Here is a 16,724-nt window from a genome sequence, read left to right on the forward strand (position 1 = left end):
ATGCAAAATTTCGTACTGGTCATATGAGCACCGAAGACGATGAACGCAGTGGACGTCCAAAAGAGGCTGTTACCGATGAAAACGTGAAAAAAATCCACAAAATGATTTCCAATGACCGTAAAGTGAAGTTGATCGAGATAGCTGACACCCTAAAGATATCAAAGGAACGTGTTGGACATATTATTAACGAATATTTGGATATGAGAAAGCTTTGTGCAAAATGGGTGCCGCGTGAGCTCACAATCGATCAAAAACATCAACGAATTGATGATTCTGAGCAGTGTTTGGAGCTGTTATATCGAAATAAAACCGATTTTTTTCGTCGATATATAACAATGGACGAAACATGGCTCCATCACTTCACTCTGGAGTCCAATCGACAGTCAGCTGAGTGGACTGCACGCGATGAACCGAACCCAAAGCGTGGAAAGACTCAACAATCGGCCGGTAAGGTTATGGCGTCTGTATTTTGGGATTCGCATGGTATAATTTTCATCGACTACCTTGAAAAGGGAAAAACCATCAACAGTGACTATTATTTAGCGTTATTAGAGCGTTTGAAGGACGAAATTTAAAAAAAACGGCCTTATTTGAAGAAGAAAAAAGTTTTGTTTCATCAAGACAATGCACCGTGTTACAAGTCGATGAAAACCATGCTAAAATTGAACGAATTGGGCTTCGAATTGCTCCTTCATCCACCGTATTCTCCAGATTTGGCCCCCAGTGACTGTTTCCTGTTCTCAGATCTCAAGAGAATGCTCGCTGGTAAAAAATTTAGAAACAATGAAGAGGTAATCGCTGAAACTGAGGCCTATTTTGAGGCAAAGGACAAATCGTACTTCAAAAATGGTATCGAAAAGTTGGAAGATCGCTATAATCGCTGTATCGCCTCTGATGGCAATTATGTTGAATAATAAAAACGAATTTTGGCAAAAAAAATGTGTGTTTCTATTAAACGATACGAACTTTTCAGCCGAACTGTTAGTAGTTTGATTGCATGTTAAATGTAGCTCTCTCTTAGATTGCGTTGTACCGCTTTAGACATAAAATGCTTTATAAAAAAGTTGGGCCAAGACCGAAGCAGATACAATACGAAATTCTCCGAAGTTTCATTGACTAAGACAAACATTGGTTTTCCTCTTTCGTTACTAGTGTTCTTTTGGACACCATAGCCTAGTTTATCCGGTATGGAATCTCCACCCTCGGCCAGAGTGGCCCATAAAGGGATAAACAAACTTAGTACAGTGCATATTGATAGTATTATGATGTGTGCAAAGTAGCCCAGATACTTCTCAGTTACTTTAATCGTATCAGTAATTTAAAACGAATCAAGCACGACACTCTAAAAAAACTAATCAAGCTGACACTCTGACGGTATGTCATTTTCTTCTTCCAACGTCTCTGGAACGTCAACATCCGTTCAGGACTTACTTTGTTCATGAGTGCATTTACACGCCGTCGACGTTGTGTTTGTGTCCGTGTATGTAAATGGCTAATAACTCATGTTAACGCTCGGTTGCAACTCCATAATAGGACTGCCTTTGACGGAACGTGTGAATCACGCTTTAGAGTGTCATGTATTCATTTGCATTGGTTGACAGAGCTTGATGAGAATCGAAGGGCTTCGTTTGAAGATTTAATAGTCGTCAACTACAAACGGATGATTGAATGAAAAGTAAATAAAAATTAAGCCAAAGCTAACTTTATTGCAACCGGTATGAAAAGTATAAAACCCGTCACAAACCACAAAAGTATATGAAAACCACAATCCGTCATATGAACCGAGCTGAAAACTGAAACCGAATGAATGAACTTATCAACTGTTCAACGAGTATCCGGAGATGCTCTTGCGACTAACAACAAACTTAGCCCCGTTAGCAAATCGACCGATAAGATAACAGAATAACCGAGTGCGGTAACGTATTCTTGATTCGTCGACAGTTCGCCGATTGGCATTGGTCTGACCGCAACCCCACCTCGAGGCCATGGAGTTCCTACTGGGAGGCCTTTCGTCCTGCTGTGCCGTTTTATTCACCAATCCGTTCGATGTTCTTAAAACACGTCAACAGCTGGAGGGGGAACTGCTAGCGAGAGGCAGCGTTGCGAATCGAGCCTACAAGGGAATGTGGCAGTCGATCCGTTCGGTCGTACAATCCGATGGACTCCGAGGGCTTCAGAAAGGACTACCGGCCGCTGCTTTGTACCAATTCACGATGAACAGCGTTCGGTTGGGAACCTTCCAAACGGTGGACAATTTGGGGTGGACCAAAAGTGACAATGCATTTGTGTCACCATTTCTGTCGGTGTTTTGGGGAGGTTTTGCCGGGGTCATCAGTGCCACGGTATCGTGTCCGGTTTACGTCGTTAAGACACAGTTACAGGCAGTTAGTTCCGGTAGCTACACGGCAAAGTTCCAGCATCGGCATAGTGGCACAATCGCAGCATTTGTCAACATGTACAGACAGAGTGGCGTTCGTGGATTGTACCGAGGATACACGGCCAATTTGGCACGGGTTGCCATAGGATCATCCACCCAGATGGCTTCCTTTACTACCTGCAAAGATTTCTTAACAAAGTACGAAACGTTCCGGGATTCCGTGGTGCTGACAGCCTTGGCCAGCAGTACCGTAGCGGGTTTTTTCACGTCGGTACTGATGTCGCCATGCGACGTTGTTACCACCAGAATGACAAATCAAGGTATGTGTAAAATCACAAGTACCTGCTGCAATACGATGGTCAATGGTTTCCTAATCTAATTGTGTTTCAGGTGTTTCCGAAACCGGAAGAGGACTATTGTACGAAAACATTTTCGATTGTTTCGTGAAAGTTTACCGTGCCGAAGGCATTCACGGGATGTACAAGGGATTTGTGCCACTCTACATACGCGTCGCGCCCCACACCGTGCTGAATTTGACCTTTTGGGAGTTCTTCAAAAATGTGCATGATTCGTATTCGAAAAGAGATCCAACCATCGCTGCTGTCGTGGAACGATAAGAATAATCGAATGTCAGATTCAGTACGTTTTAGATCTGAAAAAAGTGTAACGATAAGCTTTTGTTATCTAGATGACTAAAGGGTAAACAATCATATTTATTAAAATTGTTACCGAGACAGTTCTACGTTTGTCGTGGTGCTAGGAAATGTCATTAAAAAAATATTCAATTGAACAACGTTGCGTGCTTTTATTCGATTTCAGTATGTTTTGCGGCGAACACAATGGGGGATTTTGTTTGCGTCATGTCATCATTATTTCATTCTTCCAGGTAGTACTCATTCCATTGGCTAGCGTTGTGATAGGTTTTATCATATCATTCTTTCATCTCGCAGACGGAGACAAAGAAGAACGAATCTCATCATAAATTACTGAATTATACCCGCATGCACAATTGAAAAATGATGGGAAAAAAACATTAGCTACGAATCTGATTTTCATTTTGTCCCATTCGCAAGTTTACGTATGTGTGATGTGGGGGAATGTGCTAAAGTGCGAGAATCTCTGCTTACTGCTTCACGTTCGCAGGAGGCAATCACTTCATGGAAACTCATTTACGAACAATTTATGGTGCAGTTTTGTTCTTCTCTGCTGCATCGCACATTGTTTATTCTATTCATATATGAGATAAATAAAAACAGAGGAAAAATGCATTTGTCAGAAACAAATTTTACCCCATCTCTGAGAAGGAACGGTGTTTGATGAACACCTGGCATCCAAACGGTCGCCGTTGTCACTGTCTGAACAGTAATGGAAGACTGTCAACTCCTCTAATGTATTTTATTTTCGTCTATCAAGCATTTATTCAAGATCTCCATCAAGAGCAACGCAATCATTCCAGCACTAGTCTAACCACTTTTGTAGAACGATAAAATAGGCCTCAGTTTCAGCGAAAACCTCTTCATTCGTGCGAAATTGCTTACCGGCGAGCATTTTTTTTTCAGGTCTGCGAACAGCCAGTAGTCGTTGGGAGCCAAATCTGGCGAATACGGTGGATGTGGGAGCAATTCGAAGTTAAATTCATCTAGTTTTGCCATTGTTTTGATTGGCAAGTGACACAGTGCGTTGTCTTGATGAAACAAAATATATTTCTTTACCATATGCAGTCGTTTCTTTGAAATTTCAGTCTTCAAACGCTTCAATAACGCTATATAATCTTCACTGTTAATGGTATTTCCTTTCTCAAAATAGTCGAAAATACCGAGGCCTTAACCTTTCCAGCCGATTGTTGTGCTGTCGGGCGCTTGGACGAGGTTCACCAGCTTCTGCCCACTCAGATGACGATCGTTTTGATTCCGGAGGGAAATGACGAATCCATGTTTCATCCATTGTCACATATCGACATTAAAAATCCGGTTTGTTACGTTTAGACATGGTCAAACACTGCTCAGAATCATCAACACGTTCTCGTTTTTAGTCAACAGAGAAAACGCGGCATCCACTTTGAACAGAGCTCTCAGCTAACTCACGAAACTTCAATTTTCGATAATTCAAAACGATTTTGTGAATTTTTTCATGTTTTCTGGTGTTACAACCTCATTTGGACGTTCTGCATGAACGGTGTCTACGACCAAGTTTAAAGTCAGTAAACTATTGTTTTGTTGTTTTTTTCTGATGAAATGGAGAGTCTCCATAACACTTTTCAAGCCATTGCTTCGATTGTACGGTATTTTTTCCCATCAAGAAGCAGTGTAAAATTAGACACGATATTGTTTTTCATTCAAACAAAAATAGCGTCACTCTTAGCACAATAACTCACAAACTAATAAATAGAATATCGTGAAATTTTAACAGCTGCCTTTTAAAGGTTGGTATTGACTGAAAAAAGGTGACTGCAATTAAACTAGCGCCATTTATGTTCTAGACCCGGGACCTTTCAGTTTATGTGTTAAGGAACAAAGGAACAGTTACAGTTATTTTTAGTGGCATTGAACCACTGGATGAGCCATTTTCGCAAGTTTTCTAACGAATCGATGAGTGCGTGGTCCAACGAAGCAAATACGTAATAGTCGAATGGGGCCAGGACTGGTGAATAAGAAGCCGCTGTGGTCAAACACTTCTCATTGGAGTCTGTCCAGCTAGTCGCGAACGGCAACGAACGATTTCATGCCGAAACAATCTATTACTACAAATCACGTATCATACACTTAATTTATAATTAAATCCAGTAGAGTCTCGCTCTTATGTGCACTGTTAACTGCATTCCCATCCGCATTTAATTATTGTTTAGTTTCTCTATTTATTCTATGAAATCAGGTCGAATGGTATCGAATGAAAAATTATGAGACATTTTGTCCACAATGTAAACAGCTTGCGCTTGCCGGTTAATGACAGTCAAACGATCTTGTCGTGTCGCATTGTCGTAGTCGCTGTAAACTTGAGCACTTTGCCCTTTGCAAATTTTAAATGTCTTGTCGCTATGTTAATGTCATTTCCGTGCACAATACCAAGAAGAAAAGGAGTTACTCAGAGATTTGTTGCTCTCTGTCGCATTCGGCTCTGTGAGAACTTGTATGCACACTTTTAAAAAACGCTTCAGTGGCTTATGTTTATGGCAGTTGAAAACAAATTGCTGTCTCCAGAGATGCCAGGTTCACAGATTAATCTGTGTTTCACGGATTCTTAATATGCTGCACAGATAAAAATGATATAGATTTCTGAAATCAATCATAGATTGAAAATGAGCCCCTAAAAGTCTTTAAATTGTTAGAGAAAACAAAATGTCGTATAGAGCGTTTAAATGAGGTGGGACCTTTTTTTTGCTCTGACCGATTTTTGGTTCGAACACAGATTTTTTAATAATTGACCTAACATCCTTGGCTGTCTCAAATGTAACGTCGAAACGGTTTTATTGATGACATTTTTGACGGATTTGCTCGACGGGCAGAGTGCCGGATTCTTCTATTGTATCGATGATACGAAATGAGTTTAATAAGAATATCTCGTCCAATAATATATTGTTATTTTATTGAATTGAAAAACACAAGTGAACAATTCCATCCACTCTTCAATCTTTTATTTTCACTTACAACGAACTGTCACGCATGATAAAGTTCTGTCAAGTTAGAATCCGAAATCACTTATAGTGTTGCAGTGGCACGGAAAGTGAATGCTGCTAGAATTCTTTTACAGCGATTTGTTTACCTAGACACCCACTTTCTGTGGTATAAATTTAGTCCAGATGGAAACCGAGAGGAGAGAAAAATTCTGCACACCCATTTCGATAATCCAACGTGGTTCGCAGTAAAAATCGCAAAAACGTTAAAAATCGCTAAATCAGCTATGTATGATGTGCTCAAATGTCAAAATGTATTTCGGACAGCTTCCTGGTCAAAAATGCTTCCAAAACCGCGCACTGCTTTCCACTAAAGCCCCATAAAGGTCCCGTGAAGTTTTGGCAAGATTTGGCGAGTTGCCACTACAACATAAATCCACTCAACTGCCCGCAGTTCCGGTCCATCGAGAGATTTCGTGCGATAATGAAGCGGAAGCTAACCAAAAGTATAAAAAAGTGGCTAGGGACGCGACTTAGATGATCAAAATGTAGAACAAATGTGTCTAAGGGAGTTGACTCCGGAGTGCGCCGAGTTTAGTAGGAGGAATCAAGAAGAAAGTGCGAAATATCATTAGAAACGAAGAGAAATAGTTTGCATTGATATTTTTTCTTTAAAGTGCAGTGAATTACCTTTGTTTTGATGTGTTCATCTTATTCATATGTCAATTCGTTACCGAGATACAACTGATTTTATTATTCTGGATACTAAATGGACATAGCATTATAATCAGTGCACAGCCCGTAAATTTTGTCACGAGACGCCACTGTAAATCCCTTCAAGCGCGATTGCAAGTAGATGCTTTATATATACTGATTTTTCTGCTACTTTCGACAAGATCAACCATCGGTTCACAATTTCCAAATTGAATAGACTTGGATTCAATGGACCTTTTCTTAGTTGGCTGTGCTCATATTAACTGATCGCGACATGTCAGTGATATTAGGAGACTGCATTACGTCTCCATTTACTGAGGAGCTTCGGTGTTCCTTAAGGTAGTCATCACGGACCATTCATATTTCGACTTTACCTAGACGATTTAAATATTTTGCTAAAATGCATGAAGTTATCGTACGTTGATGATTTCAAACTATTCCACCTTAGCAAAACCTTTGAAGACGCCAGATTCTTGCAGTCACAACTGGATATTTTTATAAACTGGTATAGAGTAAACCGAATGAGCGTTAATGCTTCAAAATGTTCAGTTATTTGATTCACTCGCAAACGTTCTATGATTGAATTCGACTACACGATCTTACAAATCGTTCTTAGACGACGAAAAACTTCAAAAACATATATTGCCTAAAAGCATTATACATATTGTGCTTTGGTCCGTTCTACACCAAAATATGCAGATGTTGTTTGGTCACCTTACTATCAAAACTACATTCAACGCATAGATGCAATTCATTATAGATTCATTCGTTTCGCGCTTCGCCAACTACCATGGAGAGACCCCCTAAATCTTCCTAGTTACCACCCCGTGACCAATAAGCACATACTAATGCCGCATTATGACAGTAAATAATCGCTAATTGGCGGTGTTGAACAGTCGTTCGCACCGCACGCGTATAGCTCTTGGCTCCTGGAATTTTTTTTCTGGCTACCTAGAGTTTCATTGATTCAAGGCTTCAGTCTTTTTCAAGGCTACCTGAATCACTAACTAAGTGATACAAAGAGTGATATTAGAGTGACTAAGTGATACAAAGAGTGATATTAGAGTGACTAAGAAATTAATCAGCCTTTTTTAAGGCTAGCTAGGAGTCTAATCGAAGACTAATTTAGCCTAGTTAATTTAATTTAAAATTTCATTAATTTCAAAAATGCCTGCGTCCAACCGGAAAGGCAACAAGCCTAAGGCTAAAAATAATTCAATACGGAATAAATCACAATCCGTTATTCAACATTTTTCTAATAACATTCACGATCTTATAGAATCTGAATGTAAAAATAAAAGACAACGGACGGATTTCCCTTCCGTTGATCCTATGCCGTCTAACAATATTTACGAGATTCTTCCTGAATCCGATTGTAGCGACATAGAAGAAAATTCTTCAAAAATTCCCAAAATGGACACTTGTCGTTCTGGGAAGAAACATCAATCTATGCCACCAGTGACGGTGATGATTTCCGACTTCAAAGCATTCCGTACTGAGCTTTCTACTTTTCTCCCGGAAGTAAAAGTCTCATTTCAAATCGGACGAAGAGGAGAATGTCGAGTCTTGGTGGATGGATTGGAATATTACGAACGTCTTATTCGATATTTGTCCGAGAAACTTCATAAATTTTATTCATATGATATAAAATCAGACAGACCCTTCAAGACTGTCTTGAAAGGATTATCAAATGATCAAAGTATTGATGAAATTAAAAATGAACTAAAAGAATTGCTTGGTTTTGCCCCTTCCCAAGTAATACTTATGAAAAAAAGAGCGAATGGTACTTCTAAACCACGCTCTGGAATTTCCCATGAACTTTACCTAATACACTTCAATCGAAGTGATGTAAACAATTTGAAAACTTTAGAAAAAGTACGTTTCATTTCCCACATTAAAATTCATTGGGAACATTATAAACGGCATAATCGTATTGCAAACTTAACGCAATGTCGTCGTTGCCAAGGCTTCGGTCATGGAACCAAAAATTGTCATATGGATATACGGTGTTTGAATTGTGGTAAATCGCATTCGAAAGACGATTGTCCAATGAATGAAACCACTGATAAATTTTCATGTTCAAATTGCAATGGAAATCATAAATCCAATTATTTGAAATGTCCTGTCAGGGAAAAAATTTTAAACGCTCGTTCGCTTCGACAACAAGTCAAATCAACGACCTAAAATTTACAGAACATATCCTGAAAATCAAAAAAACCTTACAAATACCACGCCTAATTCTTCTAAGGCACTTATTTCTTCGAATTTAAAACGAAAAACAGGTACGCCTTCCGATTCGTCTTCTAACGAAAACAATTTATTGACAGGTAGATCGACCTTGCCATCATCTTCTTCTAATGACAGTTACGCTTTGGTAACAGGTAGACAACTGTCTCTTAATTCTTCTAATATAAATAATCAAAACAATTTATTAATAGGTAGATCGGCCAAATCATATTCTTCTAATGGCAGTCTACCTACCAATATTCCTTCAATGCCATTTGCTTCTTTAAATGAAGTCGATTTAGGCGATATAACTGAAAATAAAATGATCTACCTACAAGATCAACTTTTTCAAATGATCATCCAAATGAATTCAACTTCATCACTTTTTGAAGCATTTCAAATCGGATGGAAATTTGCAAATAATATTATAATGAATTTAAAATTTAACAGTGATGTTAAATAATTATTTGAATATTTTAAATTGGAATGCTCGATCTTTGAAATCGAGTGAAGATGAATTTTATAATTTTCTCAAAGTTCACAAAATTCATATTGCCATTGTGACAGAAACTTTTCTTAAACCAAATGTAAAATTGAAAAGTAATCCACATTATGTGGTTCATCGATTTGACAGGTTTACTGGAATGGGTGGTGGAGTTGCCATTTTTGTCCAACGGCAAATTAAACATCGAATTTTACCTTCTTTCAATACTAAAGTTATTGAAAGCTTGGGAATCGAAGTTGAAACCATTCATGGAATTTATTTCATCGCTGGAGCATATTTGCCATTCCAATGCACCGGCGAACAATTAAATTTCTTTAAAGGCGATTTGCAAAAACTTACAAGATATCGATCGAAATTTTTCGTAATAGGGGACTTAAATGCTAAGCATGTCCAGTGGAATTGTAGGCAAAATAACAGTAATGGTAAAATACTTCATAATCAACTCTCAGCTGGTTACTTCACAGTTCTTCATCCCAGTAATCCTACTTGTTTCTCTTCCGTGAAAAACCCGTCTACAATTGATCTGGTTCTAACAGATCAAAGTCACATTTGTAGTGAACCGATTACTCATGCTGACTTTGACTCAGACCATCTTCCAGTAACATTCAGACTTTCCAACGAAGCTATAATTAATCCAATTAGTTCTATTTTCAACTATCATAGAGCTAATTGGTTGGATTACAGATCTCACATTGAAAATCATGTGGATCATGAAACTATTTTAGAAAATTCTGCGGACATCGACACAGCAATTGACAATTTGAATCATTATATTATCGAAGCTAGAAATCTTTCAGTTCCCAAAGCTCAAACTAAATTAAATTCTCCTATCATCGATGACAATCTTCAACTGCTCATTCGGTTGAAGAATGTTCGTCGACGACAATATCAACGTTCTCGTGATCCTGCTATGAAAAACATAGTTAAGGATTTACAAAAAGAAATTAAACATAGATTTACTCTTTTGCGAAATGAAAATTTCGCTAAAGAAGTTGAACAAATTAAACCATATTCTAAACCTTTCTGGAAACTTTCTAAGGTTCTTAAGAAACCTCAGAAACCAATTCCTGCTCTCAAGGAAGGAAATCAAATACTTCTTACAAATGGTGAAAAAGCTCAAAAACTTGCTCAGCAGTTCGAGAGTGTTCACAATTTTAATTTAAACGTTGTGAGTCCTATTGAAAATGAAGTCTCACTGAAATATGATCATATTTCAACCCAAGTGTTATCACACGATGACATTATTGAGACGAATTTTGATGAAATTAAATCAATTATTAGGAAACTCAAAAACATGAAGGCTCCTGGTAATGATGGAATTTTTAATATTCTTATTAAAAATCTTCCCGATGTTGCCTTGAGACTCCTGGTTAAAATTTTCAACAAGTGTTTTTCATTAGCTTACTTCCCAAAAAGATGGAAAAACGCTAAAGTAATTCCTATCCTAAAACCTGATAAAAACCCAGCAGAAACATCAAGTTATCGCCCAATTAGCTTACTTTCTTCTATCAGTAAACTTTTTGAAAAAATTATCTTGTTGAGAATGATGACTCATATAAATGAGAATTCAATTTTTTTACCAGAGCAGTTTGGATTTCGTCATGAACATTCAACTACTCATCAACTTGTCAGAGTAACGAACATGCTAAAATCAAATAAATCTTCTGGATTATCCACTGGAGTTGCTCTTCTAGACATAGAAAAAGCATTCGACAGTGTTTGGCACAAAGGTTTAATAGCAAAAATGTCCGATTTCCAGTTTCCTATTTATTTGATCAAAATGATTCAAAATTATTTAACTGATCGTACTCTTCAGGTTAGCTATCAGAACTGTAAATCTGAATTGCTACCCGTACGAGCCGGTGTTCCGCAGGGTTCGAGCGTAGCTCCAATCTTGTATAATATTTTCACTTCTGATCTTCCAAATCTACCCGTTGGTTGTCAGAAATCGCTATTCTGTGACGACACAAGTCTGTTAGCCACAGGTAGAAATCTAAGAGTGATCTGCAGTCGCCTACAAAGAAGTTTAAATATTTTCAGTGATTATCTGTCAAAATGGAAAATTAAACCAAATGCAGCAAAAACGCAATTAATTATCTTTCCTCACAAGCCAAGAGCTTCTTTTCTTAAACCAAACAATAATCACATTCTTAAATTGAATGGCTTGGAATTGACATGGTCTGATCAAGCTAAATACTTAGGTTTAACGTATGACAAAAAACTCACTTTCAAGGATCACATTGAAGGAATCCAGGCAAAGTGTAATAAATATATTAAATGTTTATATCCTCTTATAAACAGAAATTCTAAGCTCTGTCTAAAAAACAAATTGTTAATTTATAAACAAATTTTCAGACCAGCCATGCTTTATGCGGTACCAATTTGGTCAAGCTGTTGTTCCACCAGGAAGAAAACGCTTCAAAGGATTCAGAATAAAATTCTGAAAATGATTCTGAAGCGTCCTCCCTGGTTTAGTACAAATGAGTTACACAGACTCACAAATATAGAACCATTAGATGTAATGTCACATAATATTATAAGCAAATTCCGACAAAAATCGATGCAATCTTCAATTGAATCGATTCGCTCTCTGTATTAGTTAGTAAGTTAGTATAAAAGTTCCTTTTTCCCATTACACAATACAAGTAGGTTTAGAATTTTCCCTACACAAAAATCTCAGAATTGCGGAAGCAAATAATGTCTTCATGGTAATAACCAAATCATATATATATATAACAGGGCTGAAAAGTCACCACTTGTGGCTGAACACCCAATTTAAATCTTAATAATTTAATTTTAACTCATATTCCAATGAATAGTTATTTAAAAAAAAAAATATAAAAATAATAAAAAAAAAAAAATCGCTAATTGGCTTTTCAATCGCACTTGAGACTGCATTAAGGCCGACTATATACGGCTATTCATAGATGACGCTTATTTATGGCTGGTGTGCATTCTGAAAAGTGAATTCTGATGGATTTACAACAGATGAGCTTTCAGATTGCAGATATTGACCTATAAGCATTTTTGGTGCTCATAAAAGGCTATTGTAATGCCGTTATTAGTGCTTACTGGCTAACTGGGCAAGATCGTTGCAAGCTCATTGATCTCGATCTACCGTTCGTTCGCAGAAATGTGTTCAATGCAGTTTTCTTTGCTGATCTTTTCCAATCACGAATTGAATGTTTGGAGCTGCTATGTTTGCTAGATTTTGATATTCGCCGTCGTTGTCTTCGAGCTCATCCTTTTCAACGCATTCCTTCCGCATTCATTTGTCAGTATGTATCGAATGTTTAATCGCTGTTCAAGTCAGTTCGACTGTCATCTAACACGAGATGCTATCAGGAAATCGTTTTCTCGAACACTATCTCCTTAAAAATTTATTGTTAGCGCTAAGAATTTAGTTATGTAGTTATAATAGTTAATAACATAAAATGTCGATAGGTCACAACTCTGAGTAGTTGGGTGAATTCGCCTCTTTCGGTGCAAAACGGATTCCGTTCCAAAACATCTTTGGCGCAGTGACGAGATGCCAAATCTAAGACATTTGGCAACAGAAAAGATTGTCACTCACTTTTCTCGGAGATGGTTGATCCGATTTTCACCTTCTTAGATTCAACTGAAAATTCCGAATTCTCATTCGGATCCAACACCTTGTTTCGGAGGTAGGGCACTTAGAGTAAAAATGTCAGTTTCAAGAATATTTTTTTCATGTTACTTAAATTGGCTGGTAAATTTCTCTACTTTGCTGATCATTTCCAATAAAATGAAAATGTAGTATATCAATATAGTAGTATTATGCAACAGAAATCTTCGAAGCTCTTTTTAAATTGTAGTATTTTTATGAGTTTTTGCTGTTATACACAGGCGAAAATCAATCATATGGGAAAAGCTTCATTACCACCACTAGGTGGATAAAAACATGTTTTTTACTCTCATTTGTTCAGCATTATCTGTGTGGCAGAATATGTTTTTCGTCCATCAGTCATACTTTAGTTCAAATGCACTGTTACAATTCTAGAAGCGAAAATATGCAAAATTCAACTAATATGAACGATTATCGATTCGGAAGTGTGTTAGTTTTGTTGGTATTCACGTCCTCCAGTTGTGTCTATGACATTACCCACCCGCCTGTTTTTAGTGACCTTTAACCCCAGTACTACCCGACCCGACGTTACTCGTACAATATTACTCTCGAACTAGCCCAAAATTATTGAAATCGGATTATCCATATGCGAGCAAATTGAGCGGTAATGAGCTTTGTCGTTTATGTCACTTATGCCAATATATATTGATTTGATGATTGTCATTTGATCTTTGATCTTTATCGATTGCCAAATAGTAGCTTTCAAACGCGTTTAAGGTTGTTAAAACCGGTTCAGTCATCTCTGATAATATTAAGCTGTAAGGAAAAGCATTGAAAAGTCCACACACAAACATTTTCCGATCTCGTTAAAACTGAGTTAAATGATATATAACACTGGGGGTCTTCAGAGTTCCGATCGAAAGTAGTTTTTTCCTTCAATTTTATTACCTTTTTATAGAGAATAGAAATTAAATGAGAGAATCAAATCCAATAGCCACATCTTCGTTTGCTGGCTGTTCCATTCGTAAATGATCGCATTCAAAGCAAACGAAGAGATACGAAGCATTTTCGTGTTTCACTTCAACAAAAGAGAGTATCAATGCCAACGTCACTCGTTTCCTTACGATAAAACGAAATCAAAATATTTCTCTGTTGGTGAATTCAGTCGAATTTCAATATTTTTAAAATATGTGCAGTTTAACAACAAAAAATTTCTGAAATATGATAAATTAAATCCTCGCACATTTATTCAGAACTCTTTGAAAACCAAAACTGCAGTAGATACGAGCACCAATAGGGAAAAATCATTGCGATTTTTTTTGGCTGTTATTATCTATTTTCGAACCTTCGGTTGAATATCGACATCGCATAGAATACGATTTTCACTGAAAACCGAAAATGAATGAAAGGGTAAAAGAAAGAAAGAAAGTACAAACTTTTGAACCTGCTGTTCCAATTTTATCGTTCACAGGAGTTGTCCAACATGTGCTTAGGGCATATCGTACGACAGCGGCTTTATAAAAAGATATGGAAAATAATGCTCATTACTCTGGTTTTTGGCATATAACTTAAGCATATTGTATATAATCTTGTAGATTGGGCTTCCATCAATGGGATCCCATCGATTATAGTGTACATGAACGTTATATAGCCGAACAACGAGCATTATAGTTTGTAAAATTCGTTAGAGCCTAGAACTAATCTTTCGCCATCGTTCGTCGTGTAGGTAAATGTGGAGAATGGTATTCGTTGAGTCAAATGCTCAAGGATAACGACGGCATTGCTACGAGTTGTTTGCTACCTCTGCGACACATCTGAACCCAAATCACTAACCTAAATGTCTGCAACGGATCCAAAAACAATGTAAAACTTCTTTGCCATATCTCTAATAGTCAATTTGCGGTCTACAATTATCCATTATTTGATTTTGTTGATGCTTTCGTCGTTTTCCGATGTCGATGGCCTACCGCCTCTCTCATCATCATTCAAAGACGCACGGCCCCTTCTGAAACGTTCGTGCCACTGATAAACGACTGTTTCCTTCAGAGTATCGTTGCCTAAAGACTCTTCTAACAGTTGCAATGTCGTCGCACCATTGCAACCGTTTTTAACGCAAAATCTAATGCAAACTTGTTGCAAATTCAATTCCATTTTGAAAATTGTACAAAATCGAAGACACGCACAACCGCAGATGTACTTAATAGAGCGTAACTTTTACAAATGTTCAGATATCAAACTGACAATTTGATAGAATGTCAATGACAGTTGTGACTACCTATAACAAATCTAATCCACACGATGGTGACTCCGGGAAATTTTTGATCGAGGTAAGTAATTCAAATACGTTTTCGTCCAAAAATTTGCGTCTTTGTTGTACACAATTGGTTACTCATATTCTATTCAATTTTTTTTTTTTTTGGAATGCAAACGACCAGCAGCAGGATAACGCAATCAATCTTGTTTGAAGCGAACGACTCGCAGCACGTCTGCTCACAGTGCCGATTGATTCCAAACTGAACCAATTTTTGTTAAGAGCTTTCTTTTTACGTGATTTCGTTTGCAGTTTTTTCTCAAATGGGTGGTCCTAATAGCCACACAAAAATAGAATTTTGATGTCAATTTTTTAATTTCGGATTTGCTTATTTCAGTAAAAGAAGCTACCAAAAGCCAAATTATGGAATTCTCTACGATATTGAACACTTTTCGATCAATTTTTCTATAACGCGAAGCAGCCAAATTGCGCTCGTTTGGTGCGAATTTTGCGCTGCTATAACTTCTATTACTATTACTTCTTCCTTTGTTATGACAGTTGAAGAATTGATGATACGAAAAGTCGTCTTTTGAATTCACGAACAATCGAGTCAACTTTCGATTCCCTTTGCTGTAGTGAAGTGTGTTTCCAAAAGAGCGTTCTCTCGAGTAGAGCATCTTCACATAAGAAAGTTAATACGAGGCGAATACGTTCTATATCAATTTGTTGAATTTTGGCCTTGACTCGTGTGGTACCAAATTTCCGATCATCTGAATGAAGCCCAGGGTTTTAGGGATGATACAGGCAGTGCAGTGTTTTAACTGTGATATGTAGTTGTAATCCAGCAACCAGCAAGCTCATTCTTCATAAAAGTGTATCGAGAACTACCTTCGAAGGCAATAGTTTATATCGTCAGGAAAATTGAAGCACACTTCAATATAAAACTTTTCGCACTTCCACTTATATATCTTACTCAATATTTTTTTCACTATTTCAATAAATGGTACATACTAAACTTAAAATAGCAAATAAGAAACTGTCATTTTTTTAGTTGTATGAAAATCGTAAGAGAGCTTAAACTTAATATATTATATATTTGAAGAAACAAGTAACTTTCATACAAAAAAGAGTAACAAAGCCCACTTTGTGAATCGAACTAAAACTGTTGCTCAACCTATCGAGAGGTTTAGGCTCAGACACGCAAAAGGACGCGATTGTTATTTTCTACGAAATGATACTGATACCTCCAATATCATGATAACCCAGAAATCCGAGAATTCATAAACAGTTCCAACCGAAACCTCTCTTATCGTCCGGGGGGTATAAGTCCGATTAATCCAGGGCATTGTTATGAAAGCTTGCGAATTTTCGAATGCGACACGCGAGAAAGCAATCGACGACGAATGCAAAAGAAATCGAATCGTCGACGCGATATATATTGGAAAGGTAAATAAA

The 16,724-nt window shown here is 37.3% G+C and overlaps 2 protein-coding genes across 3 annotated transcripts in view; both read left to right on the top strand.

Moving 5' to 3' along the window:
• Positions 1–16,724, top strand: part of LOC131433646 (protein draper) — a 66,823-nt gene that overhangs the window by 13,986 nt on the left and 36,113 nt on the right. The window lies entirely within an intron of this gene.
• On the top strand, positions 1,986–2,994 carry LOC131434378 (solute carrier family 25 member 35-like). The gene is made up of 2 exons (XM_058601046.1): positions 1,986–2,697; positions 2,768–2,994. Exons 1-2 carry the CDS (start codon positions 1,986–1,988, stop codon positions 2,992–2,994), a joined length of 939 nt encoding a protein of 312 aa, XP_058457029.1.

This window comes from Malaya genurostris, chromosome 3 (genome assembly GCF_030247185.1).
Source record: "Malaya genurostris strain Urasoe2022 chromosome 3, Malgen_1.1, whole genome shotgun sequence".
Taxonomy (NCBI): Eukaryota; Metazoa; Arthropoda; class Insecta; order Diptera; family Culicidae; genus Malaya; species Malaya genurostris.